Here is a 24,619-nt window from a genome sequence, read left to right on the forward strand (position 1 = left end):
AACTCATGATGCGAACAAAAGAAATGTTAATCATGATTTCATAGACTCTAATGTTGGATCGAAGACCCACCATATTCCAAAAATCGATATGAGGAAGTTTGATGGCAAGGATCCCGCAACATGGATATTACAGATGGAGCAATTTTTCGATCTCAATAATGTGCAAAACACACAAAAGGTACGTATTGCAACTTTATATTTGGAACCAAATCAGTTTGTATGGTATCAATGGCTTTGCTCTCGTAAACAAATTATCACTTGGGCAATTTTTACGGAAGAATTGACAGCACATTATGAAGATACAAAAAGCAACACTTTTTTTAGCCAATTGATATGTCTCAAACAAAAGGGTTCAATAATGGAGCACATTGAGGAGTTCCAAAAATTGAACATAAGGGTAAAAAATATTCCAGAGGAGCATAGGATTGATGTGTTCATAGGGACTTTAAAGGATAATATCCAACATGATGTTCGCCTTTGGGAACCTGATTCATTAAAGAAGGCATTCAGGTTAGCAAGAAAAATGGAAAGCAAAATTATGGCAACCAGGAAGCATACCACTCACAACTATAAAGATGGAAGTGTTGTTGCCCCTAGTCTTCCACAACCTATAAGGTTGACACCACAACAATTGAAAGAAAAAATAGCAAAAGGACTTTGTTATAGTTGTGATAGCAAATACACTAAACGTCATAAGTGTGCTGAGAAGAAATTATTCTACATAGATTGTGAAGAAGAAGAAGAAAAGGAGCAAGAAAGATCAAAAGAAGAGGATATACTCCAGGAACAAAGCCTAGGTAAAGAAGAAATGAATCCGACCATATCTTGTAATGCATTGGCGAGAATTACCACTCCTCAAACCATCAAGATAGAAGGACAAATCAAGAAGAAAAAGGTAATAGTGTTGATTGATTCAGGAAGTACCTACAATTTTATTCATTGTAAGGTAGCAAAAGAATTGAATTGCTTCCTATATCCAGCACCAGAGTGTCAAGTGATGGTTGCAAATGGAGGAACAATAAATTGCTCTAGAAAGTGCCATAATATCAAGCTATCCATGGGAGAATATGTATTGACTAGCCCAATGCTTTCCATTCCAATGGGAGGTGTTGATGTTGTACTAGAAGTCCAATGGCTACAATCCTTGGGTACAATAGCTTTTAATTTTCAAGAACTTTTCATGAAATTTTCTATAGAAGGAAAGGAAGTTGAATTAAGGGGTATTACAGGGAAACCGGGAAAGATAATCAGCTCTAACGGTATGACAAAGCTTCTAAAAAAGGAACAAAGAGGTGTAATTGCACAATTATGTTCACTAGATGTTTCCACATTGAAATCATCTATTTCTCCAGATCTCCAAAAAGTCTTGGACAATCATTCCAAGGTATTTGAGACTCCCAAAGGTCTCCCACCTATTCGTGATCATGATCATGCTATTCATCTGATTCCAGGAAGTGTTCCTCCAAACATCAGGCCATACAGATATCCCTATGCCCAAAAGAGTGAAATTGAACGTATGGTTGCAAAAATGCTAAAGGCTGGTATAATTCAACCTAGTCAAAGTTCTTTCTCTGCTCCAGTAGTATTGGTGCACAAGAAGGATGGATCATGGCGCATGTGTTCGGATTATAGGAGCTCAACAAGCTCACTATTAAAGATAAGTTTCCCATTCCTGTCATTGATGAATTACTGGATGAATTGCATGGATCAATTTACTTCACCAAGTTGGATCTTCGTTCAGGATATCATCAAATCAAAATGAAGACTAAAGACATTCCGAAAACAGCATTTAGAACTCATGAGGGTCATTATGAATTTTTGGTCATGCCTTTTGGCCTTACCAATGCACCTTCTACATTTCAAGGTTTGATGAATTCCATTTTCAAACCCTTCCTTAGAAAATTTGTGTTAGTATTTTTTGATGATATACTAATCTACAGCAAGTCTTGGAAGGATCATGTTGAACATGTTGACAGGGTGCTACAACTATTGGAGGAGAAACAATTATATGCAAAAAGATCCAAATGTTTCTTTGGAGTACAAGAGGTGGAATATCTGGGTCATATTGTATCTCATGAAGGAGTTAAGGTAGACCCTAGAAAAATTAAAGCCATTAAGGAATGGAAAATCCCCACATCCATAAAGCATCTGCGAGGATTTCTCGGGTTGACAAGGTATTATCACAAGTTTGTTAAGAATTATGGGAGAATAGCAGCACCTCTAACAACATTATTGAAGAAAGATACATTTTCATGGACTCCAGAAGCAACAAAGGCCTTTGAACATCTTAAAGAGGCAATGTGCCAAGCACCGGTCTTAGCTACACCGGACTTCACAAAAACCTTTATTGTGGAATGTGATGCTTCAGGAAATGGAATTGGTGTTGTTTTAATGCAAGATGAAAGACCCATTGCTTTTGAAAGTCGTCCAATCAAGGGAAAGTTTTTATACAAAGCTATTTATGAGAAGGAAATGTTGGCAATACTACATGCACTTAAGAAATGGCGACCCTACCTAATGGGAAGACACTTCAAGGTAAAAACAGATCATGACAGCCTTAAATACTTTTTAGAACAAAGATTATCCTCTGAAGAGCAACAAAAGTGGGTCACTAAGATGTTGGGTTATGACTTTGAAATCATCTACAAAAAAGGGAAGCAAAATGTGGTGGCAGATGCACTCTCAAGAAAGGATGAGGATGTGGAAGCATTGTTGTGCGCCATTTCTATTATCCAACCAGATTGGATAAACAAAGCAAGGGAGGAATGGAAGAATGATGAAGAAGTGTGGGCACTTATTCGAAAGTTACAACAAGATTCCAGTACATCTGATACATTTAGCTGGTAAAATGATTCATTATGGTACAAAGATCACTTATACCTCTGTAAGAATTCCCAACTCAAACAAAAGATTCTTATGGAATTGCACACTTCTCCCTTAGGAGGGCACTCAGGATTTTTAAAAACCTACCACAGGGTTAAGAAGGAATTTTTTTGGGATGGCCTTAAATCGGATATTCAAAAGTTTGTGGCAAAATGTTTGGTTTGCCAACAAAATAAAGTTGAAACAATTAAGACCCCGGGTCTATTACAACTTTTATCCATTCCAAGCCAACGTTGGGAGGAGGTTTCAATGGATTTTATCACAGGTTTACCCAAGTCTGAGGGAAAGAGTGTCATCATGGTGGTAGTTGACAGACTTACCAAGTATGCACACTTTTGTGCATTATCACATCCATTTAAAGCCAGTACAGTTTCTACTGCATTTATGGAAACAATTCAAAAGTTACATGGAAATCCAAAGATTATTGTAAGTGATAGAGACTCCATTTTCACTGGAAATTTTTGGACAGAATTATTTTCTTGTCTTGGTACTCAGTTAGCTCATAGCTCATCTTATCATCCTCAATCTGATGGGCAAACTGAGATAGTAAACAAATGTTTGGAAGGATATCTTCGTTGCTTTGTATCTGATAAACAGACACAATGAGTCAAATGGTTGCCTCTGGTTGAATGGTGGTATAACACTTCCTTCCATACAGCAACAAAAATGACCCCATTTATGGCACTTTATGGATATCAGCCACCATCCATCACATCATATTTAAGAGAAAATTCTAAGGTTCAAGTAGTGGAACATCACATCGAGCATCAACAACAAGTCTTCCAACTCTTAAAGGATAACCTCGTGTTGGCACAAAATAGAATGAAACAACAGGCAGATCAACATCGCAGTGAAAGAAGTTTTGATGTAGGTGATTGGGTATTCCTACAGCTACAACCATATAAACAAATGTCCCTCAAGCAAGCTAAGAAGGATAATAAATTATCACCAAAGTATTATGGTTTGTCCAAGGTGTTGCAAAAGATTGGTACTATGGCATACAAATTGGAGCTTCCTGCAGCTTCTCAAGTGCACCCAGTTTTCCATGTTTCATGTTTAAAGAAGGTTATAGGCGACAAGCTCCCAGTTCAAACAATATTTCTAGAACTTGACGAGGAAGGAAAAATTATATTGGAACCGGAAGTAGTCACAGAAACAAGAACTCGACAGCTACGAAATCAATCAATTTCGGAGTATCTCATCAAGTGGAAGAACTTATCCGCTGAAGATTTCACATGGGAGGATGAGAATTTTATACAAAAGCATCCAGAACTACTCAAGCATTGAGGACAACACTTTTTTGAAGGAGAGGGGCATGTTAGGTCCCTACAATACTAGTGATTACCCCATTACTATTGTAGTTGTATCCCTTATTAATATTGTTGTGCCCCTATTGTCCCCATATTGTTATTATTGTGCCCCATAGAATCCCTCTATTGTTATTTTTGTGCCTTTATATTATTATTGTTAGGTCGGTTGGGTTATATTGTGACTCCTTAGACTCCTATATATAGAAAGGAGGTTTTGTCATTTGAATCATCAAGGAATCATTCATTTGTGTAATGTAAAGGAGGTTTTCCCCTCGAAGAGGCTGAATTCGAAGGCGTTGATCTATTTTTTCTATCTTTTTGTGAGCTGGTTTCATAACATATAAAGTGTTCACTAGACAGTATTCTTGCTTTCAGAGTGTTCTAACAACAATCTTTTGCACCGCTCTTACAATGCTTATATGTCATATAGAGCAGCTTTCATTCAATATGGAGGAGCCCTAATAACCCATGTGGAGTAGCATTCATTCATTGATAGTGTCAGCATTGTTTATACAAAACAAAACATTGCAGGTTATAGATCATTAATGCAATAATGATAGCTACACGCAGGACTCTTTTACACGCTACAAGACATTTGTAACCCCCTTACCATTGATGTGAAAGGGGGAGGAAATCACAGGAAGGAAGACACTTCTCAAAATGAAAGGGGGAGGATGAATGTGTTGCCATCAATGCCAAAGTGGGAGATTGTTGGCAATATTGTCATTAATGGCAAAGGAGCAGCAAAGTAGCAGCAATGCAAGGAACAGCGAGCAACAAAAGAAGGCAAAGGAATAGAGGGAGGAGGAGTTATGATACATTGAAATGTTTAAATAATGTTGCAGAGATTGCTATATTGAAGAATTTATTTTGATGTAAAATTGTTGATTGAGCTGAATTGTTGTGAGGCAAAGGCAAGACTCCAAAGCAAATGCAAAGATGTTGCAAATATTGTTGTGATGCATTAATGATAAATATTGATATTGATGTTGGCATTAGGTTGATGCATTTAATGATTACATGTGGCTGAAATTAATATTCGATGGATTATTTATTTTTGTGTCCTAATATTCAAGATATGAAGAGTTTGGAAACGAATGAGTGGAAGGCAAAGAATCAAGCCTATTCACTTCATATTCCTATGTGGGATACAAACAGCCAGCAAACTATCTTTATAAAATATGTGATTTTGGAAGGCATTGAAGAGGTTAAAGTATGGGAAAATGTGAGAGAATTGATTGAACTATTATGCATTAGTTACCTAGCACATATGAAGATGAGGTGAAGAAGACTTGAAGGGAAGAAAATGCAGAAATGAAGATAGAGATATGCAGAACTTATGACCAAGTAAACCAACACATTGTTATTTATTGTTTGCATCAGGGGATGGTAGTCTCCTTTCAAGTTGTGGCTTGATAAATATCCAGTCGGAACTTCTTGCGGTAGGAGCCTCCTGTGGGTTGTAGCCTACAGAAAACATATGGGAGTTGGAGCTTCCTTTCTGTTGCAGCTTGCAGAAAGTTGAGGTAACGGCCTCGTGTAGGTTGGAGCCTATAGAAAATCAGATGTAATAAGGAGTCGGAGCTTTCCATTGCATCACAACAATAATAAAATCGTGGTTTTCTCCCCCATTCAATGAGTTGTGGTCACTATGCAAAATTGAAGAAACCAAGTTGAAGGCAAAAGTGATGGAGGATCAAACGAGCAAACTCAATCATATGTTGCCATAACAAAGAGGAAAGGAAAGTTGGGGAAATTTGGTCCTTAGAAAAGGAAGAAGAATATGGCGAAGGTTCAATGCTATGGATATGGGCACTATAAGAGAGACTGTCCTAAGCTCAAGAAGGACGACAACAAAAGAGGAAGGGAAAAATCCCATATCAGTGAAGAAGTGGAAGAAGCTGAAAAGAAGAAATCCAAGGAAGAAGTAAATGATCTCTATTATGATTGAGATAAGTCTTCTCCACCTAGTTCTTTTCAGTTTCTGTAAATATAGCTATCATGGTAGGAAGCATTAAAAGCATGGTAAGATGCATCATTTTAGGGGATGGCATCATAATAACATATGATTGAAAGCAAGAGCTCATGGGAAGCTTGCAAGATAGCTGAAGTTTATGGCAGTCACTATTAGAAGGAAGTAGCTCTTGATAACCTCATTAAAAGCATAAGTAGTACTGATGTGTAGAAGTGAGTCATCTAGTATAGAACTCCTCTTACATCATTGGTAAGGAGCATCTGCACGATGAGGATAATCAGGATCCTCAACGAGAATCTTCATTGGAAGGTTCATCTCTTGGGAGAAGCAAATGTCTCGCTGAGAATTCCACTTTGGATGGGATTCATTGTTTGAAAGAATGATGGTAAGATGAAAAAGAATGTAGCATGTCAAAGATGATTAAAGCACTCTCAATCAAGGATAGAAATCTACTAAAGGAAGTCTAGATGACCAAAGGAGAAAAGAGGTATTTATGCATATGTTTAATAAATTGAGTCATGTCATATAGTTGTAGATAGCATGGATAAATGCTCCACCTCATGAGCATGATCAAGAGAAAGAGATCTCTTCCTTTGGAAGGATTCATAAAGGCATGGTTCACATATTGACTAGATGAAATCAACATAATAAGTCCTCATATGGAATATGAGGTGGTTGATAAAAATGAAGGAACTACGATTGGAAGTTCCTGGGAAGCAATGTGTGAATAAAGAAAGGAAGAGATCATGAAAGATGCAACTATGGAGAAGGAAATCAAAATCCAATGACTAAAAGATTTGACTATGATATCTCCATGGGAAAGATATGAAGACCCTGTTGAAGTCCAAAAAAAGGAGACACTTGAGATTGTATATCTTGGAGATGTGTCAAATATATTTGCGAGATGTTAATATTGCAAGCAAACAAATGCCATGATGAAAGGCCATCACAAAAGGTAATTTTGATTTGATGTTCTTTTTTTTATTTTTGAATAGCATCTAGATGGGTTAATGCAGGGCTACAGAAGAAAAAAGAGTTGTGGATGTTGTCTACAACTAGCACTCATGTGGTGGGATAGAAGAACCTAAAGGAAACATGATGTGGAAGAGGTAGTTGTATGAAGGAAAGCCAAATGTGGACTAGAAAATCACTTTCTGGTAAGGGGAAGGATGACATGACTGACTTGAGGAAAGTGATGGATGGTTGATGCCCTACAAGATGAAGGCTCCATAATATTAAAGATAAAATTCATGACATCGAATGGAGGAGCACTACAACCAGCTGAAGGTCCCATGATCTCCACCAATGAATAAAATGTTAATGTTGGAAACAAGACCCTAGTTAAGAAGGAGCTTGGAAATAGAAACTTGGAAACAAGTCCATGGCTAAGAGGGACTCGGGAGCTTGGAAGCAAGTCCCTGGGAACCTGGAAAAATCCCTGGATAAGAGCGAACTTGAGAACATTCCTTTATAGGAATGGGTATATCCTCCCTAGTTGAGAGGGAGAGATAGACACATCATTCTTGTCTTCACTTGGGAAGAAAGAATGGAGGATTAGGTTAGCATCTAGCATCTGATACTCTTTGAGGATGTGGTAGGGCAACCAAGATAATAGTAATCGTCGAGGACCGATATTCTTCGAGGACTGGAAATACAAGATAAGAATAGTCCTGGTGGAACATACTCTGAGAAAACCCGGATGGGGTATCTTCCAAGAGAGACAATGATGAGGGTGTCTATGAAACATTGGTCTTGCTAGCATTGTGCTCTGATCTTGTGGAGAGATAGAGTCGTTAGTCAAGGCCTTGTTATGTGACAATGTTGGATGATATGATGTTATATAGATGGGTTACCAATCTGACTCTTCTTATGAGAATTCTTCAGATTGAGAATGTCCAAGTACCTTGTATGGATTATGAATACCTCCCTTGTTAAGAGGAAGTGTTGAAATATGTAACTAGGTTCGGTCTTCATAATCGCATATGTAATCGTGATTTTATGTATTTAAGGAAAAGAGAAAAATAAATTTATTATTATTTCTAAGGCATGGGTTTCATGCTCAAGGAAAATTTATTTTTAGGTCAAGCACCCATTGAGTGCTTCTAGGTTTGTCATAAAGCCAATCGAGTCATTGTCATGTATTGAATACCCATTTGGGCATGTTACATAATGTAAAGAAAATTTACTTGAGCCAAAATAGAATCAAAAGATCCTCCAAGACCTTGTCATGGCACAAAGATCAAGTCGGCTTACATGAAGGGCCAAGTCGACTTAAAGAGAGCAATTCATACCCCTCACAAGCCTATAAATAAGAAGGAACTCGACCTCATTGTGACTTACTCAAGCAAGTTCGATCTTCTCAAGATCAAAGTTTTTGGGCCCCTCTCTCTCTCGTGTTAGGGTTTCTACATTCGATGGGCAGAAGAATTTGATTGGCAGAAGAATTTGACAGGCAGAAGAATTTGTTGGGTAGAAGAATTTGCTGGGCAGAAAAATTTGTTGGACAAAAGAATTTGTTGGGCAGGTTGAAGTTGCAGAAGAATTGTTGGGCAAGTCGAAGTTGCAAAAGATTTTGTTGGGCATATCGAAGTTGCAAAAGAATGTGTTGGGCAGGTCGAAGTTCCAGAAGAATCGACTTGGCAAGTCGAAATTGCGGAAGTTGCTAGAATCAAGGTTTGACTTGGTCTTGGAGAGTCTTGGTCACGGGTCATAGGTCTTGGAATTCGTCAATTGAAGTTCTATAAGAAGAGAAGAATTCTTATGGGTTTTCCTCTCAGTTGGAGAGGTTTTGGCCCTGGCTGATCGCCTACATCTTGTGTCCTATTGTCTCTTTGATTTTATTTTTTGGTAGTTGTTTGATGATAAAGAACTCTAATTATAATCAAGTGTAAGAAAAAGCTAATCAAGTTAAGTAAAATTACATCACAAGCAGTTATCAAAGTAAGAGAAATAACCTAATCTAGCTACCCTAGATTTCTCAACACTCTTTAATAACAATAAGTCTGAAATGTATCAACTTCTAAACTGTCTATCTGCTTCCAGATGAAGCATTTAGATAGAATTTTTAGACTAACAACCCGAGAGTCTGTTGTCTATTATTAGAAATCAAATTCGACATCTCAGTTTCTCAAATAAAACAAGAATCTTCCTTCTCATGATTTGCTGTCGGAGAAGCGAATCGTGAGAAGGCACATTATCAACTTCAATCTTTTAAATCTTCATTCTTGAACCTCACTTGCTTGATATTTTGACTACTATAGGTGAGCCATAACTGCTTTGACCGAAGGTTTGACTTGAGAGATGTGTTGATTCTATGAACTTCCACCTGTGACTTATAGGTGGATCACCATCTTGGCAACATTTGACCACTGTGGGTATGCTCCGGCTGATTCAAAACACATGGATGATGGGATCCTATAGACCCTTCGAATCAGCTACAGAATGTTTGCAGAATATGCACAATTAAGTAGCTTATGTCTAATAAAACCAATGTAATAAAAAAAACGTATAGATTTGAGATGATAATGGGCATTTACCTTATTAATGTATTTCCATGGCGCATCTGACTCTTAACTCATTGTAGAGATATAACGGTACGAAAATGGGTGAAAATAAGAGATAAACTGTCAAAAAGAAGGCAATTTTGGAGGCTCAACATGCCGATCCAACAAGTTGCCCGGACCTTAGCAACACTACTAGTCAGATCAGTAACAGACTTATTGAAGATTTTTCTCATCTTGGCAACTCCATTAAAAGAAAAACCCCTTTACCCTATTGCAGATTTGAAAACTGGTTGTTTGTTGGGTGAAGCAAGCATGTTTTGAAGCCATCAAGTTCACCCTGACGACTCCACAAATTCTCTATGTCGGTATAGTATGAAAATACACCTTTCTGGTTTTATTTTCAGATTTGATATCTCATGTTGAGTTGAATGTAATGTAAAACGGCTCCATAGGGCTTTCATGAGCTAAAATGACTAACCCAAACCATGAAAGATCAAGCACTGATATGAGTCATGACTAACATGCCTTGTCTTTCAATGAAACTTTCAGTGCCAAAAAATAATGAAACATAAAAAGAATCAAAGAAAACAAATTGAACTCTAGTCAAAAAGTTAAATAATAACTTGATATTTAATTTCATTCCATTATAACCATCAAACGTGTAACCATTTTTGTAACAAGACAAAGCTATAATCTCATATCCTTCTAACCAAATAATTACCACCCTCAAAGAGACAAAAACAAAAGAAACACAGGATCGAGATCAGAAATATTACAAATGTACTAAAGACAAGAAATATTACAAACGTTCTATCCTTTCAATTCCTGCTAATCACCTTGTGGGAGACACCAGCACGTTGATAATACCTTTTGGCAACTGCAAGACAGTTTTCATCTCTTTCACAAGCCACTAAACGACCTGATTCAGGTAGCACCAAGGCAACAGCTAAAGATGAATATCCCTGCAAAAGCATAAAGAGTGCAAATTTAACCTAAATTAAAACTAATTGGATTCAGATTCATTATTTTGCTTATCTGCCCAACGCTACATCAAAATAATCAATAATTTCAAATTTGTTATTATTCTGCCCCTCCGAAGATAGTCATGGGTCAGCTTTTGAACTGTTTAGGACGATAATTTGAAACATTCTATCCTAGGGATAATTGCAATTTGAATGAAAAGTTCTGTGAATGTGTTGGACAGAGTATATCAGAGGTGGACCAAAAAGAAGGTAAGCAGTGTGACGCAAGCAGTTAAGAGGACTACTGAAGATATCAATGACACAAATGACAGCAAAAGGGAGATATCCACTTCAAGTGAATCGTAGGACATGATGGAACAACAATACAGAGCTAGAAAAGAATATTAGTCAAAAAGGCACGAATTATAACTGCACAGGGCAGAGAGTAGAATATATCAGAAGTCCAGTAGTAAAATCAAATAGAAAAATAATTTGCAATATGAGGGCTTCTCCACTCAATGTAATATTACGATTCAAAATATGCTTAATGTTAACCATGTTAGTTCCTTTATACATATAGCAATCAAATATGAAAGGCTATGTTACCACACAATCTAGCAGGCCCTAAGAAGGGAAACACTATAGGACAAAGAGCTAGATCAGGTGATAACAATGGGACAATGACCCACTGTCACCATAGTCAATGTCCCCTGCTCTTTATGGACTTTCGCCAATGGGAGGGGTCCCGATGGAAAGGAAATCACTTGGGATAAATAGATCAACGATTAGGTACGCTGTGATTCCACAAAGCCCATTCAAGGAGAGACACAACAATGGCCCAATGCTTGCAAGAAGCTAAAACGCTCTCCATGAAAGGCCTTAAGATGAGGAGATCAAGACTTAGGGTTTAAGATATGTGTTGATAATAGTTATTCCCAAGATTGAAACTCTAGATGATAAGGTAGGAACTCTCAAGGAATCTCTATGTGATGCTTTGACACTTCTAAGATGCTCTTCACTTCCTTTAAGAGACCTAAGAAAGACTTGCACGAGACCTAGGGTTTTGAGAATTATTGTAGACAAAGGCACTCTCAAGGTCAAGGCAAGAAGGAGAAAGGACTTCTTATGATTTATTCCAATGAATATGCTCATACAACCCTCAAAAAGTCCCCAAACTAAGGAGATACAAGCTAGATAGGTCACACCTAGGGCACAAGATTTTATGGATGTATAACCGTGAGAAGCCTACCAAACTTGTAGGTCCTCTAGACAAGACCTTAACGAAAAGTCTTGTGCTCATGGGATCCAAAAATTCACTCCCTAGAGAATTTCGCTTGATGCCCTAGTCCAGCTGTCCAAGAGGAAGGGGACTGAAATTTTAAAGGGGAGAATTATGGAGAAAGGGAAGTTTCATTACCAATTGACTCGGGACAGTGCCTTCTTCCTTGGGCTAATGCAGTCATCTAAGTCACCTGACACGGGGATTCGGGACACGTAGGATTCGAGATTCGTGGTGTCGGATTCGGACACGCTGATCCCCAGGAATAGGACACATTATATATTGTTTTATTAAAAAAAAAAAATATATATATATATATATATAGATATTAAAAATTAGATATTATCATATTTCTTACACAAATTTTAATTAATGATACAAATTTATTGATTTCAAACATAGATCTTCATCTATAGCTATTAGCATGCATAGTACATACAAAATTCAAATACATGTCAATCTATTATCTATTTCTTATGCTTGGCCCTCTTGCCACCACGAGAAATGTCTAATTTTTTAGTCTTGTTGGAAAATCAGGATCTTTGTCATTAATATCACCCTCTAAGCATTAATATCCAGAGGTATCTTTGTCATTACCTCTGTATCTGTATAGGGATCTTTGTCATTAATATCACCCTTTAAGCATTAACATAAGATAGAACAAGCATAACATGTCAAGTCAAGATTTTGTTTGAGTGATGCATACATTTTTAGGAGGGTCATGATACAGGAGTTCGACAACCAATGTCACTAACATCAACGTACATAGAGGGATTGGTGCTCTTGATTAAATATGAGTTCCATACCCTAATACATGACAAAATTCAATGGAAACATTGCAATCCCCCAATCCTAAAATCCTAAAATCCTTAAAAACTGATAAGTTTGTTGGATTTTGAATGAAATCTAAAATTCTACATTCTCCATATGAAATCCAATGAGGCCGAAACCACTCTCAAACATCCTGAGTCATTTCATGGTAATGTTAAAAATTTAAGTAAAAGGATGAAAATGAAGATTAAGGAGAATGTCACTTTTACTTTAAGAATTTAACATTACCATGAACAGGACACGTTTCCCAAAATCGCGACACGCTTTTGAAAATCGTGACACGACCTCGGATTCGACGTGTCGGAAAAAGACACGATGTGTCATATGATTTGGACACGAATCCGGACCGAATCGTGTCGGATTCGCTGGATTCGGGATTCGTAGGGGGTTTAGGACGAATCCGGTGACTTAGGCAGTCATAGATGCTTTAGATTGGCCGAATTTGTCTTCAAATAGGTTTAAAGTTGATGCCCTCGCTACCAATCTTCAACAATTACTTACTATTAAAATATAGAGTTTCATGACGAAAAATAACATTTCATCTCTAGGAACATTCATTGCATGTTATATCATGAGTAACATATGCAAGAGCCAACCAAATAGGTTCCAAAAATTTCTTCAACAAAATTAGGGCACAATAACATTTACTTTAGTTGCAGCAATTACATACATTAGACATTTTCAAAAGAAAGATTCCATCAACAAAAGAACTTACAAGATAATCATGCAATATATCCATCCATATCTAAGAAGTAGCTCCAAAACAAGATCAAAAATCAGCTCCAAATATCATAGTGCATCCAAGATACTCCACAAGATCACCAAAGAAAAAGTGTGAATTAGCCAAACAGGCAGAAAATCCCAAGTGTGATGATGATCCAATACAAATGAAGGTGAGTTCTATTTAAATTTTATATGTGTCTCACCAAGTCGAATTATTAGCCTAAGGCCCCTAACATTATAAAAATGTGCAAAATACAAGCCTTGGTCACAAGGCAACCAAGTAGCTTTCATAAATTATGAATTAGCCATCCAAATGGTAGCCGAATTGATGACGTCATGCTGATGTAGGGTCACTGGAGGGCCATGTTGAGTCCTCTTTGTGCCAAAATGTGAGAGACAGCTCTATAAATCTCAAACAAGGGGATGGCCCCTTAGTCTCCATGTAAGTCATCATGTGGGGCCCCAAATTGGGTTTGGGGCACAAGAACTGGTCTCATGGGTCTCCTGATGATAGAAAAGCCTATAATGCTCCAATGATGAGGGCTCTAACAATGGTGCTTGCCCTCCCATGTCTCAAGGGGTGAGACAAACCTCATCTAGGCCTCAGATCAATTGCCTTATTATGCTAAGTCAACCGGGGTACACTGGTCCAAGTGCATCATCTTGCAAATAGTATGGGGCAATGAGTAGATTGTTGAGGGTGTTGAAGGTGCCCATGGCATGAAATGATGCTCTAACACATGATGGAGTCCCATGGCTCTCAATGCTTCCCCTGGGAGTGTCAATATGATCCTCTGGTGGGCTTGGGCCCCAATTAAGTTGCCCAGCCCATGATGAAACCACCTGTCAATTACATATAAGATCCAATGTGCTTCCTCACCATCAGGTACAATAATTCATTAGTGCATCTAAGTGAACCAAGCTTGTTAATCAAGGGCACATTGAGACTTCATAGTGGGATTCCCTTCCAAATTTGGGGCTTTAAGCTTGTAATAATGTTACCTCCCTAGGTAGGAGTGGATAACAAACAACCCTATTAAGTGTTCCAAGCCCCTCAAGGGGAAAAACAGGTCTAGGGTACATCCTTGAATTGATAGGGGTCATGTGAATAATGATGAGATGGATGGGAACATGAGGATCTCAAAGCCAAAGGCCACAGGTTCAAGGATGGTAATGATGAGGGATGTCCACATATTTGGGTGTATAGATGTAGGAGGGAGCAATTGTGGATACATGAGTTATCCCGACCTTTGTTTTTCCACACTTCCTCATTAGCCTTTTTCTTTTTCTTGATTTTTCTTTGTATTACTACTCAGGGCTCTAGGGAAATGAAAGCATGTTGTGCATAATGTAAGCAATTCTCAGTGTTCCACGAGGATGCACTCCCCAGGGTGGGGAGCATGCCCCCTCACTCCCCCGCGCTCTCGGGACAGGGAAACTCCTGGGGAAACGTTTCCCATTGTCCCCCTTTTGGGGAAACGTTTCCCTAGTGAGGGAACATGTTTCACTTGTAGGAACACAGGGGGGATGCAAGGGGGATACCCAGACACTTTTCATTGTTCCAATTTTGAACTTTTGACTCTAGACAATAATGACTAAGTTCTTCACTTTTTTAGTATTTATTATTTAGTACTTTTTGAGAAATTTACTATTTCACTGCTTTTTGTGTTTACTTTTAGTTTAGTATTCTATGGCTATTTTAGACTTCAGCATAATGCCATTATCATATGATGAATTTACTTTAGATGTGCATTGCATAATTTCAATTGTCAAATGATGAATTTAACAGATGTACTTTGCATAATGCCAAATGATGAATTCAGATGGAACATTGCATAATGTCAAATGATGGATTCAATTCACTTTTAGATGTACATTGCAGAAATGATAATTCATAATAGTCTAATACGAAATGATGAATTTCAATTTAGATGTATATTTCATAATTATTAAGATTTACTATTTAATTAGTGACATATTGTTGGGATTTTATTTTTTATTTTTATATATTAAGATTTTAATAATTTATAATTTTTATAACTCTAACGTCACCCCGTTTCCTGAAATTTCCTTAATTTTTGGGGTTGCTTATATACACCCCCCTTGTGCATATTCCCGCTCTTGTGCTTCCCTATCCTGGAAACTCAATGGAACATTGACAATTATTACCCCCTTAAGGCGGTGCAGTTCACCGCCCACCAAGGGTTGGGACATACATGGGTTTTTTAATGATTTGGGGGCACTCATGGGCCCTAGGAATCAAGGTGATGCCCATAATGATAAGGGATAGAGATCATATTTGGCTTTTGCCCACATGTTATTTCAATGTCCCAGCCATCTTTTGCATTTTAGAATATTCTTTTCTTTTGTTTCTTGCTTGTGGCCATGATATGCTTTTAATGTTCTTTTAGTTGCATCAACCCCCATGGAAACATTTCCAAGCCCGACCAAGACGTGGGCAAGGGGACGAGGTGTACCAGTTCCTTGTGGACCCAGAGAGGAAAGATGATGTAATAGGGCTTGTAATGTGCAGAGGGGAGTGAAAAATATGAAATAGGAAAATGGGACCACGCTACCAAAAATGGGGTTTCCCAAGTAGTGTCCTTCCTAAAGCCATATGCCAATAAGGGAGATCCCATGAGACTAGGATTGCGGATTAACCCCCCATTTAGGTGGGAACAAAACTATGGTCAAAATCCTTCCTTCTTTCAAGTCACCCAATAATCCATGCCCAATATGCCCAAGGAAAAACAAGCATAAGCACCTGATTGCACAATGAAAAACATACCTTTAGGGTTGGATTTCCCACCTTCAAACATATGCTCTCGACAGATGGGCAAGGAGACATGTGACTGATTCAAGGAGCAGAGATCAAACAGCAAAATGTGTCGTCTACACTAGTGGCTATTAGGGGCTACTGGTTGTTCAGAAATATATAGGTCAATAATTAGGATGATTTCTCTTTCTATGATAATTGCTTGTGATGTCTTTTTAACTTGTATTACTTATGAGCTTCTTCAATTATTATTATGTTTGTATATCATCAAACAAATATCAAAACAAGAAGAACAATGGTACACAAGAACATAGAATGTAGGTTGCAAGCCAGGGCCAAAACCTCTCCACTTAAGAGGAAAACATGAAAATCTCTTCTCTTTTTATAGATTCTTCAATAGACGAATTCCAAGGCCTCTAGACCAAGACCAATACCCTCCAAGACCAAGTCCAACCTTTCATGATGATGTTCTTCCTTTGTCCAAGTCAAACCCAATCAAATCTCTTCCAACAGCACAACTTTGATCCCCAACTTCGGAATTTCGGCCTCTACTGCATGTCTGAAATTTTCGGCCCCCGACAACAACTGTTGCAACCACACGTGTGAGTGAAATTAGCCTTCCAAGACCTCCCAGCAACTTTGCTTTCCTTGCTTCCTTGTCTAGGGCTAGTAGATGACCTATTAGGTCCTTCTTCCAGCAATTTTGATCCTCTTCCAGCAGATAGAGAATTTCGACCTTGAAGCAACAAACCCTAGCTTCACTTCTTCGCACGTGTGAGAGAGAATTAGCCCAAAAACAATCTTTCTTTGTCCTCTTCCTTCTTCGCTAGCCTTCTTGCTCTTCTCCTTCGCTTGAATGAGTGAGTGATGAATGTATCTCAAGGAGGTCGAGTTCCTTCCTTTATATAGGCTTCTCAAGGTGGACGTGGCTCCTCAAAATAGGTCGACTTTCCAGCTGCCAGGCCGACTTGGTCTTGAAGGGTATTTTGACACTTTTAATGACAAAAATAATTTTCTTTACAAGTTACAATGTGCCTGATGGGGTCTTCAACTTATGACAATGACTCTTTTGACTTCTTGACCTAGGAAAAACCCTAGAAGCACTCAATGGGTGCTTGACCTCTAAAATAAAAGACCTTGAGCATGAAACCCATGCTCCAAAAATAACAATAATAATTTTTCTTTCATTTTACAAAATACAAGAATCAAAAGTACATTTCATATTTATGAATATTGAACCTAGTTACACATTTTTCAACACTCCCTCTTAACTAGGGAGGTATTCATAAATGGTACATGGGCATTCTCAATTTGAAGAGATCTCATAAGAAGAGTCGGATTGGTAACCCATCTGTTTAGCATCATAACAACCAGCATTGTCACATAGCAAGGCCTTGACTAACAGCTCTATCTCTCCACAAGATCAGAGCACAATGTTGGCGAGACCAATGATTTATAGACACCATCATCATTGTCTCTCAAGGCACATACCCCACCTGGGTGTTCACAGAGTATGTCCTTCCTTGGACTATTCCTATCTTGGATAGCTAGTCCTCAAAGAATTTCGGTCCTCAGCTACTCTTATCTTGGATGCCCTACCTCATCCTCAAAGAGTATCAGATGCCAGATGCTTACCCAATCCTCCATTTTTTCTTTCCAAGTGAAAACAAGAATGATGTGCCTATCTCTCCCTCTCAACTAGGGAGGATATGTCAAACCAAACCAAACTTGTCTCTCAAATACACAAGGTTCTTATTAGGAAGAGATTTTGTCAATATGTCAGCTACCTGCTCATCAGTGTAGCTGTAGTTGCAACACGCCATCTTGTACTAGCTTCTGAATGAGTGATAGTTGTTGTTTATATGCTTTGTCTTTCCATGAAACACTGGGTCTTTAGACAATCTTATACAAATGGTGTTATCAAAATGCATCATTGTAGGGTCCATTGGTCCTTCAAACAAGTCAAAAAGCGGCTTCCTCAACCAAACAGCTTCTTTGCTTATTTCGCAGGTTGCAATATATTCAGGCTCAGCACTACTCAAAGCAATTGAATCTTGCTTTCTATTCATCCATGAGACCATGGATGACCCCAAACTAAAACATCCTCCTGTCGTGCTCCTTCCATCCTGCTCACTGCCTCCCCAGTCGGAATCTGTATATCCAATCAAGTGGACATCATTCCTCCTTTCATATTTCAGGCAGTAGTGGAATGTACCTTGCAGATATCTCAGAATGTGCTTGGTTGCTATCCAATGATCATGCTTCAGCTCAACTTGGAACTGACTGAGAACATTTACTACAAACATATTTCTAGTCGAGTATTCACCAAGTACATCAGTGAGCCAATCAATTGTCTATATCTAGTCGGATCCATTGGGCTCAATTCAGAACTCCTTAGTCTTCTCAATTTTGTGATCATCGGGGTTGTCATTGGTTTGCAATCCATCATGTCAAACCTCTTCAATATCTCAATCACATACTTTGCTTGACCTAGATAGATCTCATCAGGTCCCTGCCAAACTTCTAGTCCCAAATAGTAGTGCATCAACCCTGTTGTCGCACAGATTGACACGACAACGCTCAGACCGGGGGCTGTCACTCTGATCCCCGATCTCTCCGTTTAAGCCTGTCTCCCGCGGCTAAGGGGGGTAGACCCTATGAGGTGATGAAGACCAACTGTCGACCAGTTGGGTTGGGAGACACGAAGAAACGAGCACTAAATTGATTTTGTTAAGTTAAAAGACCAGTGCCTTGTGGGTTTGATGTTTAAACGATTATTTACTAGATGTTGCAGAGATGTAAACCATGTACAGCAATCATTTATCATCAAATAACTTGAACGATGCAAGATATCCAGTAAAACCACAATGTTCTTATAATGATTAAAGCTCAATAACGATATCCAGCGATTAAAAATTTTGAAAGATAAACGCTTTAAACAACCACGCAATTATGAACATTAACCAGATATCACATTCATGCAGCTAATCTTCAAAATGATCATTCATGTGCAGACCCGCATAAAACAAATAAGCATTTATTCCATATCAAAAATTTTAGCCTTAGCAGAAAAGATAAAATGTGATAAAATCCCCGAGCCAAGACTGAATCTGGCAAAATATTTCCAATATATTTTTTTACGTTTTTCAAATAAAACAAGACTATAAAGTCTAAATAAAAAGGTTTCTGATTTTTTTTTTTTTTTTTTTCTTTTTAAATCTAACAAAATTAGATCTATTTAACGAAATCTAAACTAACCCTTTCAAACTAAAAATCAATTCTAAAACTAAGACTTACACTAAATAAAATCAAAAGTAAAAAACTAAGATTAAAACTTTTTATGTTTTTGGGATTTTTATTTTTTATGATTTTTTATGATTTTAAAAAAAAATTAAACTAACTAAATTAAAAGGGGAAGATTAAACTAAAATTTGAATAAAACCTAAATCTAAAAATTAATAAACAAAACTTAAACTAGAGAAAATAAAATCTAATATAACCTAGTCTAAAGTTATGAATCTAACACGAAACTATGTACTAAAAAAAATTGAAGTTTAAATCTAAACAACGAAACGTGATTTAATACTAAAGCAAAATAAAAAAAATGTGAACTAACGCGTAAATTGTTGAATGCTTCCTTCATAAAAGAAATACGCAAAAGAAAAGAAAAAAAACGTTTTAACTATGCTAACCAACGCATGTATATACCAACAAAAACGTGCTCTTACTGTGCGATTTACAGCTCTCGACGGCGGAATGTTCTTTAACGGCGGACTGAGAGGATGCGGATGGGCAAGCACTTGATCCACGCAGCTCACAGGTCTGGTAGTTTCGATGAGGAACGTTGCAGATAAGCAGTGAATTTGTTGCAGAACGAGGAGATTTATGCAGCACGTGAGTTGCTAGACGGGCAGAGAACCTCAACGCTGGTTCGGCGAGGGTGTAGAGATGTTGAGGCTGCAAGCTGAGCAGCAAACATTGAATGCAGGAGGATATGAAAGCGTAGAAAACCCCATGCGTATATGCAGATCCACAGAAGCTCGATAGCACAAAAAGGGAAGAAGTATGACTGCGTAGGTGACTGCTAATTAGAGTGAGGACGCAGCAGAGCCTCAACGTTTTCTGCGTGGATCCAATACAGGCCCACGGATGTTCTGGCGGCGGCAGCGTGAGAGGCCTCACTGAACAGCAGAAAAGTTGGTGGAACGTATGGTGTGTTTGTTGTTGATTGCAGGTTTGCTGATAGATTTCGGCACGCTTGTAGAACAGCAACTCAGAGAAAAAAAAAAATTTAAGCTTTCCCTGCTTCAGATTTTATTGATGAAACCCCAGCACCTATAACCTGTAGAAGGAAGGAAAATAAAATCTGCGTATAAAACAAAGTTTAAACCCTAGATCAGCTAAAAAAAAAAATTACAGCTTTTGACTCTCTAACAGCTAGATTTGTCAGTTATGATCTACAATATTTTAGAAATTCAGATTTACTTATGAAAATACTTAAAAATCTCTCATGCAAATCAGATAACAAACTAAATGATTAACCCAGGATCAAAACTAGCTGGGCTCCGCAAGAAATGCTTGCGGGAGATGGTTGGTTCAGCCGAGAACTTCCCCAAACGCCCACTGGTCTTCTTTAATAAGGGTTTCCTGCACAGCTCATTTCAACTGTCAATAAAGAGAGAAAAAACAATACTAGATCTCAACAGCAATGGAGATACCTGCCATTACTTCAGAAAACCTAATACCATTCAAACCCTAGCATGTGAACAAGATACCTGTGCTCAACAATACTCTATAATAAGCTGTTACTAATGGCTGAAAATCAAAATATGCAGAAAATAAAATAGCTCACAGCACTTCCAGAGAGTAACACCAGCAAGATTTGAACCCCAAAGTCTTTCTTTATTAGCACCAGAAAAGTTTACAAGAGAGCTTCTTCAGCGCAAGACTCCAAGATCGAATGATCTCAAATGACCCTGTTGACCTCTACTGGTCAACTACCCATGCAGTGCACCCCGTTTTTCTTGACAGAAAGAAGCAGAGCCTGATCAGCATGTCCGTGCCATCCTGCCATCATCAGCAGCTTGATCTTTTTTTGTTGTAAACCCAGTCTGCATGTATAAGTTGTAAATAATCTAAGCAGATCAGAGTCATGTATGTAAAGCTGCCTAGGTAGACCTAATTTTCTATGATAATCTATGTCCCGGAAGGTTTTTCGTCTCACCAATCCATGGATCGGCAGAGTTTTCCTTCAAACCTGACCCCAAAGCCGGGATGGATTTTGTCATTAGAACTTTAGGAGAATCCTAGTGAGTTAATCTGCTAGATTATAGTTGTGTCGCAGAACTGGGTGTTTTGTGAGGGTCTGTATTAAATGGGTTTGTCCCTTAAGATGTAATTTTGTAAAAGTCATGATGTAATGTGTTCTGAGGGTCGAGAAATGTTTTAAATCTCCTCATGAGTCCTAAGTCCTAGGTCCTAGGTGATGTTTCCGAAAGGCTTAGTTCAGTGATCCATTTTAAAATGAATTAAAAAATTAAAAAATGAATAAAAATAATAAAATAATAAAAAATTAATAAAAAATTAAAAAATGAAGCAAAAAACCTAACTAATAAAATAATAATATTTTAAGTTAATAAATCGACGGATGAGATCAAGAGATGTCTTGATCCTCATCAACGGTCGAGATCATTTCTACATGGATCACTCGAACTAGCCGTTAGGATCATTTCCTTTATATAGGGTCTTAGGGGGTCATTTCAAATCATTCGATCTGTGAGTCAAAGACTGAAGAAGCTCTCTTGTAAATTTGTTCCTGGTTAATAAAGAAGACTTTGGGGTCCATATCTTGCTGGTGTTACTCTCTTGAAATGCTGTGAGATTGTTTTGATTTTCTGCATATGTGATTTTCAGCTGTTAATAATAGCTTTTGTAGAGTATTGTGGGTACAGGTATCTTGCTCACTTGCTAGGGTTTGGGTGCTGTTAGGGTTTCTGAAGTAATGGCAGGTATCTCCATTACTTCCTGAGATCTAGCAGCATTCTTGCCCTCTTTACTGATGGTTGTTTCTGAGCTGTGCAGAAAAACCCTTGCTGAAGAAGATTTGGTGGGCGTTAGGGGAAGTTCTCGGCTGAACCAGCCAACTCCCACAAGCATTTTCTGCTGAGCCCAGTGGATTTGATCCTGGGTCTATCATTCGGTTTTATTCTTCTGATCTGCATGAGAGAATTTCTGATGTTTCTTTTTTACAGTGACAATCTGAAATTTCTTTTCTTTAAAATTTTCCTGTTCTTAATGTTAGATCTGGCTGTGAAGGGGCTAAATCTGTACATTTAATTAGCTGATCTAGGGTTTCAGATTTTTTACAGTTTTTTATTAGGGTTTTGTCTGTTGTCTTGAAATTGCAGGAACAGGGTCTCTCCAGAGATATCATCTTCAAATAGCTTCCTGCCACCAAACGAAACTGCTGAATGTGTATCTATCTGTTTCACCACGTGAGGGCATTGCTTGAATCTTTTGATGCTTTGAAATCACATGAGCGGTGGGCATTTTTTGTGGGATTTCAGAAATGCTGAGCCGTCAATAGTGAGAGTTTCTCTCTGCGTACGCAGCAAGGGTCCCTTTCAGTTTTATTAAATCTAATCACGATTTGGCTCGGATAATGTGTGAGGATGTGTGCAAATTGAGGTCGTTTCATTTCAGCCTCCACGTAATAGAATTGCCACTGGAGGAACGTGACTGAGCCGTCCGTTCTCTTCAATATCGGGCCAGAACCTGCAATCTATTGCTCAAAAAACGTGCCTAGTTTCCCTCACGCCGACAAACAGTGACTTAACTCCAAAATTCGTCGATGGTGGCTCTCAATTCGTGCGATGCGTGACAGCTAAGAGTTCTGGAACATTCTCCAGGGGTTCGACAAATACATTACAATGCATTGATACGGCACCCACGTTCACTTCAACCGTCCAGGCGTCAGGTAAACTTCAATCCGCCATCTAAAATCGTCCGGTCGACCTGCAAAACTGTGTATGATTGCCGCTACTGAAGATTTCGTGGCCCTGCATCACCATCGTTTGAGGCAAGGTAGGCGTTCATGCTTGAAAACCCCGCGTCGAGAGCTGGAAGTCGCGATATCCATCACCGGGCAAGGTAAATTTTTTTATATGTCTGCGACTGTTTCGATTTTGTCATTTGTAATAACCTTCACGTCTCATTTTCTTTGTTTTCGTTTGGTTTCGTTTAGTTTAGATTTTCTTTTCCTTTTTTATTTTGAATGTAAAGCAAAAAGGGCTAGCGTAGATTTTTTTTAAATTTAGATTTTGATTTGATTTTTTTTTTTTTAGGTTAATTTAAAATTTGTATAGTTTAGTTTTATTTTTTAATTTTTTTTTTTTAAATTTCATTTTTATGATTTAAAAAAAAAAAAAAGGGGGAAATGAAAATTAAAAGATTTTATTTAGTTGTTTTAGACTTAGTTTCATTTTTGGTATAGTTAGAATAGCTTTTCATTTTATGTTCTAGATTAAATTTTAGCTAGATTTTAAATAGATTTTAAAATTGTGTTTTATTTTGGTTTTAAAATAAAATAAAAATCCAAAAAATATTTCTTAAAGGGATTTTTAGGGTTTAGGTTAAGATTTTCTTTTGTTTGTATTTAAAAAAAAAAAAAAAAAAAAAGATTTAAAAAATTTTGAAAAAATATTAAAATTTTGGAAAATTATTTTTGCCAGGTTTCAGTTGCTTTCACGTTAAATCTTTATTGCTGAGATCTAAAATTTTCAAGCTGAGATGCGAAAATGATAACTGGTTGATGGTTTATGATTCTCGTGGTGATTTAAAGCATTCATTTTTTTCAAATTTTTAGCTGCTGGATATTGTGTTTGTCATTCTAAGAGCATTGTGTTTTTAGCTGATGATAGATGATTGCTGTTCATGGTCCATCTTTTTATATCATTTAACAAGTAATCATTTTAATAACAATCTCTTAAAGCACTGGTCTGCTAAATTAACCAAATCCATCGAGCTCCTTTTTATATCGTATCTCGTGTTTCCCAACCAACTGGTTGACAGTTGGCCTCATCATCTCACAGGGACTACCCCCCTTAGCCACGGGAAACAGGCTTAAACGGAGGGATCGGGGATCAGAGTGACAGCCCCTGGTCTGAGCGTTGTCGTGCCAATTCGCGCGACAACATTTTTGGCGCCGTTGCCGGGGATACTTTTTCTCGGTGTTTCAACGACTTTTCATGCATCTTCTCATCTCTCATTTGAGCTGGCAGATTCAATATTTTGCATCTTTTCATCACGTATCAGCAGTACCTCTTGGGTTTGTTTCCTGTTTGGGTGGCGACTCCATTTTTCTTATTTTTCCCAGACA

At 37.9% G+C, this 24,619-nt stretch overlaps 1 protein-coding gene across 4 annotated transcripts in view; it reads right to left on the bottom strand.

Annotated features, from left to right (window-relative positions):
* LOC149218269 (uncharacterized) overlaps positions 1-24,619 on the bottom strand; it is a 410,979-nt gene that overhangs the window by 215,065 nt on the left and 171,295 nt on the right. For 2 of the 4 annotated variants that reach the window (XM_089382375.1, XM_089382374.1), the window contains exon 4: positions 10,508-10,633. The exons of 1 other annotated variant lie outside the window; for it this stretch is intronic. In XM_089382375.1, the coding sequence (XP_089238501.1) occupies positions 10,508-10,633 (126 nt within the window). The remainder of the gene's footprint in view (positions 1-10,507; positions 10,634-24,619) is intronic. One more of the 4 variants, XM_089382376.1, reaches the window with a different exon arrangement.

Source organism: Pinus tabuliformis, chromosome Q (genome assembly GCF_031772625.1).
Source record: "Pinus tabuliformis cultivar Carrire ecotype Pingquan chromosome Q, CPIR1, whole genome shotgun sequence".
Lineage (NCBI taxonomy): Eukaryota > Viridiplantae > Streptophyta > Pinopsida > Pinales > Pinaceae > Pinus > Pinus tabuliformis.